This window comes from Zonotrichia leucophrys, chromosome 1 (assembly GCF_028769735.1).
Source record: "Zonotrichia leucophrys gambelii isolate GWCS_2022_RI chromosome 1, RI_Zleu_2.0, whole genome shotgun sequence".
Lineage (NCBI taxonomy): Eukaryota > Metazoa > Chordata > Aves > Passeriformes > Passerellidae > Zonotrichia > Zonotrichia leucophrys.
The window spans coordinates 100,098,432-100,114,161 of record NC_088169.1 but is presented as its reverse complement, the minus strand read 5'-3'; the positions used below and the strand labels follow the sequence as shown (position 1 = coordinate 100,114,161).

General features: G+C 37.7%; 1 protein-coding gene across 20 annotated transcripts in view; it reads right to left on the bottom strand.

Annotated features, from left to right (window-relative positions):
• ABI3BP (ABI family member 3 binding protein) overlaps positions 1-15,730 on the bottom strand; it is a 173,591-nt gene that overhangs the window by 121,324 nt on the left and 36,537 nt on the right. For 18 of the 20 annotated variants that reach the window (XM_064725363.1, XM_064725402.1, XM_064725505.1 and 15 more), the window contains exon 1: positions 15,412-15,564. The exons of the other annotated variants lie outside the window; for them this stretch is intronic. In XM_064725363.1, coding sequence (XP_064581433.1) covers positions 15,412-15,487 — 76 coding nt within the window. In that variant the 5' untranslated portion in view covers positions 15,488-15,564. Of the gene's footprint in view, positions 1-15,411; positions 15,565-15,730 lie in introns of those variants that run through there. 20 annotated transcript variants of the gene reach the window in all.

The window sequence follows — 15,730 nt, the reverse complement described above, 5'->3', positions numbered from 1 at the left end:
AGCACTACCTCATTTATTCAAATCATTCACAGCAGTGCTTTGATTTTTCCAAATCTGGTGTCATAGTACCACCAGGCAAGTTTTCAATGATAATCTAAAACTATGAAACTTTTCTTTTCTGCTCTTTTATATTTTTGTATTTATTTTGGCTGCCAAACATGGAGAAATATTGGTTGTCTGGCTGCAACCCAAATATATCTTAAAATGGGAAACATTTAAAAATAGTTCTGTTTCTATGTACTACAATAAACAAGAGACACTTCTAAAGCAGCCACAAGCACAGAATAGTGGAAGAACTTTGGGTGGAAGGAACTTCTCTAAGTCATCTAGTTCAACTCCCTGCTCAAAGCCTCAAGTTGCTCAGGGCCACATCCAGCTGAGTCTTGAACACCTCTGAGGACACAGATGCCGTAACATCTCTGGGGTAATCTGTTTCAGTGCTTAGCATACTTCTGTTTAAAAAAAAAAGTCCTAATATCTAACTGGAATTTCCCGTATTCCAGTTTGTGCCCAGTGCCTCTTGCCAAATTACTCTGCACTTCTGCAGAAAATCTATCTTTGTACTCTCCAATAAGATAGCTGAGGATCCTTTCTCATAAGAGATTACATCAAACACTAAGGTTCCTAGCCATAAAATTCACATTCAGAAATACTCTGAATGATGAAAGTAGGTGCCATATGAAGAGGGCAACCAAGAATACCTTTTTAGGGGAGGGTGAGCTAACAGCCTTGCATGTAGTTTCATCATTTGCAAATGAAGTTCCCCAATCATTCTTTTCAAAGTATTATTATGCCTACACAAGTCTAACATTGCTTCAGGAGAATTGGCTGTCAACATGCAGCAGTTAACTGTGCAAAGCAAAAACAAGGATGTCTATCTACAAAAACCTAACACTTGAGCTCTTAAATTACACCTTCAAACTACTTTCATTTCAAAGAGAGCAACTTTTCTTCGGTGTATCAACATTCTTAACAGAATGCACACAGCAAATAAAATAGCATAAACTGTAATTCCTTCCATATTTCTTTCAAATCTGGGGGCATTTTAGTAATTTAAATGATAGAGAAAGTCACTACTAAATGAATAGTGAATTTCATACTGAAGAAATTCACTACTAAATGAATAGGAATTTCAGGAGAAGCTGAAATATGCACTAGGGAAACTCCTCAATACTGGTGCTCAGCTAAAGGTAGTGACCCAAAAAGAAGAGATGCCCTGTGAGGGCCCAGGGTCAGCCCCATCCCTTCCTGTGTCCTTTCTCACAGCACTATTTCAAGGTTACTCACACCTTTCCCTCCAGTTGCTATGCATGTTTAGTTTTATTAATGCTAGTCAGAAACATGCTGCTCTTTAATGTTCTAAATGAAACATATACTTCTGAAAGAGAATTGTTGGATCATTTATATTACAAAATTACAAGGATTTAAAACTTATTTTGCCAATCCCTCTCTAGTTATTATTACAGTTCAGAACTGAGTGCATAAGCTGTACTCATTAGTTCTTTAGGACCAATTAGATCAATGCAGAGGTAAAGATGTAGTTATTAGCAATTCCAGCTTCTATGTAGCTACAGAAACCATTGTACAAAAGAAATTCATTGCTCAAATGTTGCCATCTGTTTCGCCAGTTTTTGGGTCATTCAAGAACTTCACTGAAGTTCCACTTCCATCTTTATCTCCTTCAGAAGGCTCCTTAAACATGCTGGTTTAAAATTACTTTTTAGTTGACTTAGTAAAGTACTTATCTATATTTTTAGGGTGCAAAGCTGAAAACAGTCTGGATTTAAAGTTGGGATCCCATTTCAGTGGTCCAACCCCCAATTCCACCTTTCATTCTGCAGGTCATTCTTCATTACTTATTAAAATATGAAAAAAACCTGAAAACAAGGAAGAAAACTGTTGTTTGAAAATAACTAAGCCTGCAGGTCTGATGGAAAGTGAAGAGGAGTTAGTCCTCTGAAAACTTCTTTGGTATGATTTAAAAGAACCTGACCCTCGCTCCTCTTTTAGGATTCTGTTTAATTTTTATTTCGAACCTTAGAAAATTCAGCTCCTTTATGTGTCCAGTTAGTAAACTTAGTTTGGTGTTTGATGATATAAATTTGTGAAATTCAACATTGAACAATTCAACATTTTTGAAGGATAGGGGCAAAACCAAACCTATTCATTATTTTCAATGCATAACATCCTTTGAAACTCCTTCAAGCTGAATAATTTTTGATAGATAACAGGTTTAAAATAAACAGTACACAAATGTAAAAGGACAAGACAAAAACGATTTGTTAACAAAGAAACCTGAAACCCTTATTTCAATTTAGATTATGGATCACTTATTTGTAGTAGGATAAAGCTTAATTTTGATCTGATGTCTTTAGGTTATCCAGGGCCTTGTTCCCCTGGCTTTACTCTCAAAGCTCAATTTGTTGTTGCTTTTTCCAGACTGGCCTGGTATGTATTTTTCAGGATGTAATTTCACCTGGACAGAGCTGATGAGACAGTGACTGCATCTAGCCCAGAAGAGCTGTCTTTCCAATCCTGGCTCCTTCTCCTGTCCAAGGAAACAAGTCCAAGGCAACTCCACCCAGGCTGGGCTATGGAGAAGACTGTCCTGGCCAAAGAACCTGACAGATTCTGCTGAAATATATTCCGTAAAGGCAAGCAGAAGACTGTGCAGAGCATGGAGAGTCTCAGAAATTTTCTAGGTCTAAATCCTTTTTTTAAGCCTTTAAAAAGCCAATGGAAACACCAAAGAGAAATGTGGTCTTTGGACCTGGCCTCATACAAGGTGGTCATACTTTAGAGTTGATCAGTTGAATAAAATCACGGACTTTCTTTAACAGCCTCTCCTCAATAGGAAAAGCTCAACAAAATATGAAGAACTTCAGCAGGTGAAGAATTCAGATGCTGTTGGACTGGCTCTGCCCATAAACTTCAAACGTAGTGAAGCAATTGGTATCTGACACAGACCTGAATGCAGGAAGTCTCTTATGACTGTGCTCATGGGCAGGCAGTGCATTACCACTGCCATTACCTGCTCAGTGCCAGGCACAGTTTGGCATCTCCACTTCCTTAAGCACCCCTCATTTACAAAGATCAGTGCATTTTTGAAGAGTTGAAAATCAAAGGCATAATAAAAAAACAGTCTGGAACTGCAGCCACCTTTGGTTCTGTGAGAAGAGTGAGGACACTGCACTTTACAACCCAGGATGTTAGCGTTTATTACTGAGTACACAGGTAATCTGCTACATGGGTTACTGTGTGCCCAGGTTGTAGTGAGGGACTCATTTCCTACAGCCAAGTTGGAGTCTATTCCTTACATGTCACCATTTATTACATCATAATACTTATTTTTGTTTTCACTCTGTGACTACTCATCGGGGATCTTTTGAAACACTTTGGGAGGAATCATTCAAAAGAAGAATATCAAAATAAGCAACAGCAAGAAAGTATAAATTCTACTGTGTTACAATAAGGCAGCTCCAAATCAACAGCTTAAAAAAACTTCAAACAGTAATAAATTGAAATTTGCATGTTTATCTGCATTAATAGAACAAAATAGGTAGTTATATACTCAAATCCTCTTCTGTGATAAGTATTACCTTATTTTCCATAATCCAAGAAAATGAACGAGCAAGTCTTTAGCTGAGTATTCTGTAACATTGGGTTAGATGATTTTAAAGCTAACTTTGTTTTAGCTCCTTCTCTGATTAAGCACATGGTTATTTTTTAGGGACAAACCTGCTTAAAGACAGTAGTATTTAGACAGCAAGGAGGATTTACAAGCTGTAGCAACAGAATAAATTTGAAACCAACATGTACTTCCAACTCTTAGTTGTAAATTAATCTATAAGCTTCAGAATCCCCAACATGACTAGGTATGTTTCAAAATTGTTGCCTTTTGAACTTTAAATCTGAAGAAATGGATCCCAGTCCTTTTATGTTAGTTCTAACTTCTAAAAAGGTCTCTTATCACTAATGGATACATAGTTGGTCATCCACTGATAGACAAATACATAGAGCACTGCAAAACAGATCATCTTGATAAATTCAGGAAAAAATTCAAATTCAATGACTAGAGGTACAGAGTATATTACCCAGGAAAGAAGTCTGAGAAAACAGGAATCATTGAGCTTGGAGGAAAAGAGATCGATATGAAAATAGTATCCAAATATATATGGTAAACAAAGTCCTGAGGAAAAGCAGAATAAATTACTTCTGCTCCATATTTGTGAAGAGAAGAGAAAAACTGCAGCAAGGAATATACCTGGAAAACTGATACAGGGAACTACACTCTGGAACAAACTGTCTTGGGAATAAGAAGGTGGTTAAAATAAGTTCAGGAAGCCCATTTCAGCTCTATGTTTCCTAGTAAAAAATGCTATTTTTCCAATTGAAGGCTACCACTTTTGTTTTGCACATCTAAGTATATACCATAAAGCCTCAAGGAGGGCTGCCCTCCTCAGTGCTCTGCATGAATCCCAGTATCCTACTTACTATCTCTAAGACATAGAAAATGAAAATCCAATAAGGTGTGGTCTCTTCAATATATAAATAAGCATAAGAGAATTGCCACAGAGAAGTAAGATTAATTTGTTGTGGAGAAGGGAAAAATACCTCAGTGCAATCAATTGAGTAAAGGCAAGAAAGAGCATCCAGGAAACTGCAAGCTGTTGTCCCTAGGCTCAGTCACCAGGAACAGTCCCACCTATGCACATGATGAACAAGAAGGTGATTTGGAACAGCCAGAGCAAATTTACCAAGGCCAGGCTGTCTGGCAAAGCTTGCTGCCTTCTGTAATGTTATTCCTGGCTTTGCATACAATGGGGAAAGGGGTGAACATCATTTACTTCAATGTTGGCACAATTTCCACAGGTATCCTTCCTGTCAGACTGGAGAAATGCAGACTGGATGCCTACATTACAGAGGAGAGGGAAAACTGGGCTCAAAGAATAGCAGTCAGTTGTTAAAAGTCCAAAGTCCCTTTTGACACCTCTTCGATAATTGCTTAAGAAGCTCTTTCTGGGTCTTGAGCAACATCCAGTGTAATTCCTACACTCACTTCAGCGAGGGAGAATGTTTTGTGCTTTGTGTACACTGGGGAAAGAACCTGGGTTGTGGAAAGAACAGAAGCAGATGAGTTGTCCACAATGACCTGCTTAGGAATTGAAGGAAAAATAGATGCTGACGCCCATTCAGAAATAGGTGACATTCTAAGACCCCCCACTATTCTGGGTATAGTTGAAGCAAGAATCTTTAAAATAACATGCAAAAATATGGAAATGGATTGGGATTATCCTTTTTCTGAAGTCACAATTGTTTTCCACTTCCAGCATTGCAACTTGCATATGATCACCCAAAATACCTGTGTTCTTGGCTCCAAATAACACCCAACACCCAGGACTTCAAATAAAGCAAGGATTAACAGCTCTGAATGGCACTTGGCAAAGGTGTTTGCAATATTCTGTGTTAACTTTGGAATAAATTCCCCACTTTTAAGAAGCAGACAGATGATAAAGCAATTAAATATCTGAAGCACACATAAGAATTCCTGGGCAGTGTTGTATATTAAATGCTAAACTCAGAAAGAGTAAGAAAACTCTGTCAGTAACAAAAGCAGTACTGAAATATTAAATTCTATTGAGCTTGGACAACTGTGATTCGGGCTAGTCAATGGAGTCAAAAAAGCTTTTAGCCAGTTACTTTCCTTTGGTTTAGAAAGCTGTAGACACAAACAAACAAACAAACAAAATGTAAATTTTAAAAAATTGCCCTATGTCTCCAAAAGAGCAGTCAAAATAAAGTAGTTTCACTTATGTTCCTGGTCTCCAAACTGAACGTTCTCACACATGTCTGTGACACTTGCTGGATGCAGCCCAGTCCTATAAGGATTGATTCCAACTGCACATAGTTTTCCCAGCTGGAAAATGTATCTCATCTTGCACCATTAGATGAGACAGATCTCAGGACTGATGACCTGGCTTCTTACTACTACTTTAAAATAAACCCAACAAAAACCCCAACAGATTAAGAAAAATCAGAGGTGATCCTTTTAATCTTCTTCTATATTCTTCCACATTTTGAGTTGTAGAGATCAGAGGAAAGATCCTACAGTTCAAACACATCTGGAGAAAAGAAGCAACGAATTACATCTTTAATTTTAAAAGTACTAATAAATACGTCATATGTTTAGAATTCCTAAATTTGACAGAAATTCTTTTTCAGCTTTATGAACACACTGTGAAGCTGAGGCATTGTTTACTCATCTTAAGAAAACTAAAATATGAAGTAAAGGGTTCCACTAAATCTACTATCCACTAAATCAGTGGATAGCAGAAAATAATGGACACCAGCCTAGTAAGTGTACCAGATGTAAAATAAAAGCTATGTCTATGATTAATAGAGTACTAAGATAAGACAAATACTTTTTTTTTTTTTTATAATGAAGGTGTTTCATCTTTTCTCCCACATATTTCCCTTCCTACCCAGGACATGGCATAGAGTTCATGCTCTCTGACTATATTTCCAAATTCTTTATCTGTTACATCACCTGCTCTATTTTCACCATGTTGTCTTTTATCTACAGAGATCAAAGAAAGCTGCAGGAAGTAATCTCTCTTCCCAACCTACCTTCCTATGTCTATATTATTTTTTAAAATAAATTCTCCAGCTGGTGTTTCATTGAAAGAAAAATGCCAATGAAGAATACTATCAGCTACACAAAAGGAAGGCTTATGAAAACTTTGGGGTGGGATAGGGGCACGTACATCTATGCACACCATCAGCTAAGCAATCTTTGTAGGCCTGACTTTGCACTTTTACTTGTACTTCTCTCAGGCATTTATCCAAATGCTCATGGAGAATTTATGGTATGTAGGAAGCTATGTCTCTCTCACTGATCTTGTAACCCAGTGTGCAGTAGATTACATTAATTCCCAAGGAATGCTCTCTCACTTAAGAGTGTATTAAGCACATAAATAATGCTTCACGACTTCAGAAATTTTACAGAATACAATGAGATGTATTCCCTATGCCAGTTTTTTTGACAAGTGTTTTAACACTACAAAAACAAATTATTGAAAAAAAATTTAGAAGGGTCATGTCATGGAAAAAATTATTCACAATGCCTGAAGTTTCAACAGGGCATAAACGAGATTATCTATTCCCTATATTATCTATTCCCTATATGTAACTTTTCTTCATCCTTAATACTATGAGCAACCTCACATTGCCTTCAAATAAGTATAATAATAGCATATGATCTCCCTTGCTAATTGCTATATGTATTTCTGAGTGGAAAGGGAACACAATAAACATCTGCTACATTACTGAGAAGCTGCTTTCTAAGAATTCATGGCTGTACATTAACAACATACTAATGCTTTTATCAACTGCTATTTGATCAGGTTACCAAAATTGTGAGAGTACAGGGGATTGATCAAAGTGTGAAACATTTAAATTTTTAATGTAATGCATTTACCAAAATCAAATGAGCAAGATCTCACACTGCATTTGTGTGTGTACGTGTATGCCTTAGTGTACCAGAGAGTCTGTGTGAAATCACACTCATGACTTGGTTACTTGTGTGCAAGGTGAGTACAGATTTTCTGTTAGGAGTAAAAATCCCCAAATCTGCCAACAATTCAAAAGAAGTTCTTCAGCTAAAATTAATTGCATAATTAGTATTTTAATCTTCTGGGGAAAAAATCTTATTTATGTTTATACAGGCTTGATTCAGAAAGGACATAAATTACCTCCTACTCCATAACAGCAACTGAGTTACATCAGATATATTAGCTACTAAGGAGCACTGAATATCCAACACAAGCAAGAAGACATTTCTATTAGAATTGCCTGTTCTTGTGTTCCTTGTAACTAAACCAAAGAGCAGGAAGGATTGCTGAAGAGATGCAGTATAGGTGCTTGTCAGACCATAGCTAAAAGCTGGTGCTTATCTGTAAGGTAGCAAATGATGAGCTGTCACTGTGGAGCAATTTCATAGTCATGTTCACACAGTAAATATCTCTTAATTAGCTTTATGAGAGAAGGAGACCTATTGATTCAAGCTGAATATGAAACCTCACACTTTTACCTGAGTCAGGTCTCCATCAAACCAAGGGAATTCATGGCTCTTAAGCCTGACTGCAGCCACTTCCCTGACTGCGAAACAAGCTGCACACTGTGCTATAAATAAAAACTCTGCCCTGCCATTTAATCCAACTACTTCAGGGTTTGTATGAGCCACAGAATGGAACTCTGCCAAAACGTTCAGGTCACACAGCAGTTTTATTTCTATTATTTCTATCCCAAAGCTCAATTTCTTATCAACTCTCAGACTATTGCACCCCTGCCTTTGTTTTTGGTGTGTTTGTCCATGTTGTACTGACACTGAGCTTTCAAAAGACCAGTGATAAGCGATAAAGTCTGAAAGTCTTGTCATTTTCTCAGTGTGCATTTTTCTTGTTCATGTATGGGCTTGAATTGTGCTAATGAGGTAATCTAAATTGCCAGAAAATGTTTTAACTTCGGAGTCAGAAAACAATCTTCTTGGACATTTCAAGCATACATATTTGTATTTTTGAACCAACCACAATTTTATGTGTTCTAAAATTACTCCAGACATTTCCATCACAGAAAGAAAAATGAAAGTGAATAATTAATATAAAGCAGATATTGCAAGCAGCTGACAAAATAAGTGTTTTCCAAATGTGAGTTTAAAAATAATGTTATCCCACATACACTCTCAGTCCTTTAAAATTGGCCAGGTTCCCAAAGTATTAATTATGTAAAACTCATATCAAGCATTCTGTGGCCATTTATAGATTCATAAACTAATGCCACAACTGCAGGTGATTGGAAAAGAATCTTTTCCCACTCTATTGAATCGTGCTATTCCTGAGCATATTTAAAGAATAATGCAAAACCTTAGAACTATATTAAAATGCTGGAATAGCCCTAAAAATTATTCCCTCTTACTTTGAGATTCCATTTTGCCATCAACTCTTCAGCTTGAGAAAGAGTATAGAATTACAATTTCTTTTTAAGTACATGCAGTGACACCCTAGTGTTAGCACACTCCATACACACACAAAATAAATAAAAATCAAATCACATGCAGAAGTTTATGCACGTCATTAAGCTGGATTTTATCAAAATGGATTCATTCACATGGAGCGCTGATGACATCTTTGTTCAAGGTAAACAGTATATAAGAGCCATGGCTGCAATTAGCCTAAAAATATTTATGGATTCACTCTTGTCATTTATTTTTCTTCCAGAAGATGCTGTAAATAATACTAAATTCTTGCAAAGTGATGGACCTCAGCAACAACTCTAAAGCATTTTAGAGAACACAGGTTATATTTTGTCTACCAACCTCTGAAGAAGTTCAGTAAAACTCCTCTCCAGACTGGGAAGAAAGTAGTTTTCCTCTCATAGAAGAGCATTCCCTACTCCCTGCCTTTAGGTCTAGAATCTTCATAGCTAGAGCCTCAACTCTTTACCAGCATTTTATTCAGCAGCTCTGAATGGGTGAAGACTCTGTGTTGATATTCTTAATGCAACCATCCTTCCACAACCTTGCCTGGATACCTGCACACTCTGATCACATCACTTTGGTGAAGCAGTGAGTGCAAAAGCATTCACTTCTGGTGACCATAACTACAATCAAGATTTCATGAACAGTAGACATTCACTTGGTGGTTCAAAACTTTACCTGTTTTTTCTTCTCCTTGATATGACACACACTGGTTTGCTCAAGTGAGGAGGTTTAGAGTTGATGTAGCCAGAGTAAAATGGCACATCATTGTTACGTTTTGAGGGATGGCAGTACTGGAGAAGTTGGCCCAGGCCTTGCCCACACAATAGTTTCATTCATGATGCTGCCAGTAGTCATCTTCACAAGCACCATTCTCACAGCACAATAAGGCAAATATGTATCTCACAATGCAAATTAGCATTACATACATGTTATGCTGTATCATAGAAAAAACAATTTTAACTAAGACCATTTGAACTAAGGCCTGTCAATCAAGTCTGAGTAGGATCTGGCCTATTTCCAGCTGCCCTTTTCACTTGGGAAGATATTGTAGACTGGGCTGTTATGCTAATGACACCTATTTTAGGCTGTCCAGAACACAAATACCAGTTTCTGTTCTCACCAAGATCCACCATGGCAGTGAGCAGCACTCCAACTGTCTTCTGTAAAAGGTAGCAGTCAAGAATGCTCCACAGCAACAAATCTGTCTTGCTCACAAACAATTTCAAGTCAGCACTTGAATTCCCCCAAGGAAAATAAATCCACTAGGAGCTGCATGAACAGTTCTGACTATGGCAGGTCACTGCTAGCCATCTTTTCCCCCTGGAGCAGGCAGAGGTTTCTGTCTCCACATGCAGTGTGCAGTGCACACCTGGTGAGCCCAAAAGGTCCAAAGAAGGCTCAAACCCATTGTCCATTCCCTGTCTCATCAGTCAACAGATACACAGACTGTACCATCCATAAACAGTAGGTCTGGCCCCACAGCAGCAGCAGGATTTAGCCTACAGCTCTCCCCTCAAGTGAATTATGTAGCTTGTCCTTCTGGAACAGCTAGAGCCAAAGATTATATGGAGGAGAGCTGAAAAATAAGGTTTGAAAAGAGATACTTGGGAACACGAAAATTAAAATGAAGAGGTGGAAGGTTATATAGATTACCCAGCAGTGAGATCATTTGGAGGCATTCATATGCAGTGGAATTTAATTCTGGCAGAATCCACCCATATGTATCATCACAATGTTGCACCACTGCATGTGCCAATACAAAAATGGAATTCTGGTACTACAGATTATCTTTGAACTCAGAAGCCTGACACTCAGTACTGAGTTTAGATATGTTTATGTGCAAGCCTAGGACACAACTGTCTGCGTGATAAGATAACTTTGATTAAATGAACCGCTATAATTGTTACATTCTTATGGGCTGTTTTCACTCTCAGCAAGAATCAGTCAAATTTGCCATGACATATCTAGTGACTGAAAACCCTTGTCACTCTATAACACCAGATAAAGGATACCTTTTAAATTTCCTGTGGGACTTGTCACTTATGTGTCATTAAACATAAGAAAAATATTTCACAAAAAACCCAAACTAATTTTGCACTTCTTTTTCCAGACACAACAAAAAATTAAGTTAAATAATTTGGTTCAAACTGGCTCTTCTTCACAAGAACGTTTTTTAAAGGTTAATGCATTGTGCATTTTGAAAAATGCATTAACAGAAAGATGTTTTATAAACCATGGGGACAGTAACATATAAACCACATGTCATTTCAATCCTTTTGTGACATTTTGATATGCCAGCTTCATTGCATGCTCAAAACCCACAACTTCCAGGAGACTTTTCCCTGTCTTACAGTTTTTGCCCTGCCACCCTACTGCTACCAAAGGCAGGAAGGGAGAGGGCAGTACAAAAGTTTAAAGTTTGGCTGTTGCAATATAGTAATTGTGATACATTGCAATAACTCCACATTGTTTTAACTGTTTGACACTAGTAAATGAAAACACATGCTCAGCTTAGTAAGATGCATTACGTAACATAGCACAGCCAGCAAACTTAGCTAGGAATAAAATTAGTCTACTCCTTTTCTCAAATGTCAAAGTTTGGGAGTCTACTGTAAATACAGCATTCACTCTAAAGGAGATGTCAGTTATAATTACCTTAAGTACAAATATTAGCTAGTAGCTATCTACAATATCAGACCAAACATATTCAGGACTTCCAAACAAAGAAACAAATCCTCAGTGCAAAACAATTATTTTTTCCACTTAACCCCACTGCTGACAACTGTAGATACAAGGAAGTTTTGGATCTGGTTTTCCCTACAGGAGTTTGTAAATCAGGCTTTTTCACATGGTCCCCTAAGACATGTCACGTCCATATTCTCTTTCCCAAAGAGAAATCCAAATTAGGGTTTACTGAGCCCTTCCTGGACAGCAGAGTAGGATAGGTCTGAGTCCTGGAAAGTAAAACCAGGATGGACCTGAATTCCACTGTACCTGATGACTAATTCAAATAGTAGGAAAACCACAGTGGTCAGAAACATGTCAAAAAATCCCCTGAAAAAAAAAAAAAAACCAGAAAAAACACTGAGACTCTTTTTGTAAATAACTTCCTAAAACTGAAATTTTATAAGAAGGGATCAATCCCAAATTCTTTTCAGCTCTAGCAAAGTAAAACAGAACTTGAAGATGGACAAAAGCTATCAGAAACAGAGATTCTAGTGAAAAACCATATTTCCATGTGCCTCTGTGCTGTAACTGGAAAGCCAAGTGACAAAATCAAAAACATGAAATGCTGTTTTACCAAACACTAAGAACTTATTCTTCAGTTGTTCCTTCAACAATTGTATCAGCTCCAACTGGAAAGATGACAATGAAACATGGTTTATAGTGCAGTACAATCTTGGGGATTACATCCTGTAACTTGTTTGTTCTGGATTCTGTGGCTTTGTTTTCTCATCTCTGTCTCAGACCTGGGATGATCTGCTTACCAACTCATTCTCTAAAGAGAAGTCTTTTTGCCTGTACTTAATTCCTGTCTGGAGAGACAACACTGAGCTCTTTAAGAATGAAACTTTTCTGTTATGCAGAACCATAAAAATTAGAGCATGTTTCCATCCATCAATAAAGCACAGCAGTGTTGAACTTTGGAATCATGTATGTTGGGTGGCACTGGCAAAATGGCATATTGAGAAAAATAAGTAGAAAAATTCTAATTAGAAGAAAACTTTGGAGGCTAGACAAAGTTAAACAGACAGCTGCTGAAATACTGGATGAAATGTCATCTGTAATGGTACCACCATCTCTCACTCTGATGTTCTGTAATCCCTCACTCAGCATCCAAAGGCACAGACTGCAGAATTTCTTAGCAGCTGATCCCTCAAATGAAATACAAACATAACTGCAAAAAAACCACTGCCTTCATACTAAAGCACACGACCCACCAGCCTTCCTTCCCCAATTATATTTACTTCACTTATCACTATTATTCCTCCAACAATACCTTAACCTTTGATGTCAAAACAATTAAAGAATTCATTAATAAAAAAAACTTTTGAGAACAGCAATATTATTTTCTTTTTCATCCTAGTACGTAGGATGAAAAGCACACATAAACAAAACACACGTATGGAGGTGAAACTACAAAAAATAATGGGAAAAGGGAGCAATTTGTGTTCCAGCCTCCTGACCAGTACATTTGCACATGTCTCTCAAACAGCTCTGGAAGTTACTGTGCTGGCTCTGTTCCTTTGCAGCTGCAGGAGGCAAGATGTTCCTTCCACCTTGTACCAGTGCAAGGAAATCCCAGTCCATGAGATATGGGGTCAATGTGTTTCACCTCTGGGAGAGAAGACTGAAGCACTAGAATTGCAAAGTGCTGGTAAGAAGGGCAAGATTTGCTCTGATAACCTGTTCCCACAAGTACCTGCACCACCAGAAGGCGAGTTTGGCCAGATTGCTCTCCTTCAAGTTATGAACTTGATTCCACTGTTCCCCAGAGAGCAAGAGTGACTCTGAAACCTCAGTTACATGCTTTGGGACTTAGAGAGCACAGGAGTTCCCTGGAATTTAAGCTTGCAGAGCAAGGCAGAGAAGCCCTCTTAAAACAGAATATTACTAGTACATATTTTCATTTTTAAAACACTTTAAGATCCACACATTCGCTTTGCTTACAAAAAAATGTCTGTAATCCCTATCAAACAAGACAGTGCTGTAGAAGACAATCCTTTCAACATTTCTGGATAGCAGCTAAGTACTAATACATTTGCTTTTTCAATGCATTATTTGAAAATAGTAACTGGAGAGGCAGCTACAAACAGAAGAATTAGACTGCAATGAGAGGATCTTAAAAACGTTATTTCACTGAAAAGAAATGAAGTTTCCACCTGCAGTTTTATGCACTTGGCAAACAGAACTTCACTTCTGCAATGTTATTTTAGGACAGAAAAAATGCATGCCAGAGTTAATCTTGCAGTGGATTAGAAGCTTTGTCTGAATTTCACAGTTAGCACAAAACTTAGAGCCACTATTCTACAGTAGTGAGCAGAAAGTCCAGTGAAATCATTTAAAAAGACAAGCACTGGAAAAGTTCCTTCCCTCAGTCTAGGCAACACATACAAGATTCCTGTCTGGTCAACATAATTCTCTCTTAAGTCCTTTTTTGACAAAACTAAATTCTTAGAGTTAGCTTGACTTGAACTGCATATCTGTTACATGCAGACTACGCACTGTTCTACTATTAGCAGTATGCAAAAAAACCTCCACATTAGCTCCAGAACATGAGATTAAAAGAAAGATAATTTCAAAAGAACATCATCATAGGAAAGAAAGAAAAAAACCGAAATTTTGGGGGAAAAAAAGTATCTTATAGAGGGGTGGGGATGAAAAATCACCTCAACTCTCCAAAACACCTTTTATTCCTTTCTATGAAAGCGAATCTCCTAGGAAGCCCTCAAAGTGCTTATCTGTTAATAAACACTCTCATAACTGAATCACAGGTTCTTCTGCAGTCGGTGGCTGCAGGAGAATGCAGATGTTAAATGCATTACAAAGCACAGTGGACTCAGGCAAGCGCTGCCACAAAGTGAGAGCAATAAGTGCAGCACAGAAACAGTTGTGAAATTGCTGCCTTAATGCCAAGGCACTACAAAGTGTTTTACCATCCAGATAGAGAAATATTCTTTTAATTTTATGCTATGACTGCTCTTCCTGCAGTAAGCAATAAAATACCATTAAAATGCCAATGTTACATGTGTCATATAACCAAGGAGAAGAAGAGATCACTGCCAGCTTTGCAAATCTACTGTACTTCCAGACTCTGGGAGAAAGGAATGGTTAAACAAATATTCACACAGGTTTGGAGGGCTTTTTCTACTTGTATAAATTTTAATCAGTCATATTTCTCTCCCTCAAAATGCATGCAATGTGACAAACACTAGTCAATTTCTACTGAATTGTAAGGATAGAGATACAGGGAAAGTATACAAGTTCTTTCAAAGACGGAACTGAAATCTTCCACCAGCAGCACAGGGTGCCTCCAAGTCACATTGTCTTTAAGATATTAAACCACAGAGCTGCACACTGCTGTCCAAATCACTATAAAATCATTAAATACAGTAACTTAGTCATGATAATTCTCATTAGAGTCAAAAGATACCATGAAAACTTTTGAGCTTATTTTATACAAGAGCTTTAAGGGTGCTGTTATACCTGGATTTGCCCTTTTCCCTGACCTTCTTTCATCTTGTCTATTACTCTCAATCATTTCTAACAGGTTGAAAGCAAATTTCCATAACAAAACACAGGCTTTTAAAACCCCCAAAGTCCCAAAACAGAAAAACAAACAAACCCCCAGAAAGTTGTTCATAGCTACTTGCCTCTTGGCAATTTCTGAGTATTTCCCAGGTTTAGTGCAATATATCCACAGAAAAGCAGACAGACAAATCTTGACATGATGGTCACAAACCCAACCTCGCACTGGGAATGGCTCTGACAGGTACCACACACAAGGACTGCAGCTGCATTTAAGGGAACCGTTCTCTCTGTGACAAGAGGCAGCAACACTTTGACACGAGCTGAGTTTACACAGTGGGAGGAGACAGGATGACATCATTCACTCCCACTGCAAAACCAGAATTAGCATAAAAAAATATTATCAGGCTCCCCCTGCGATAATTTTCTGGAGTTTGTTACAGG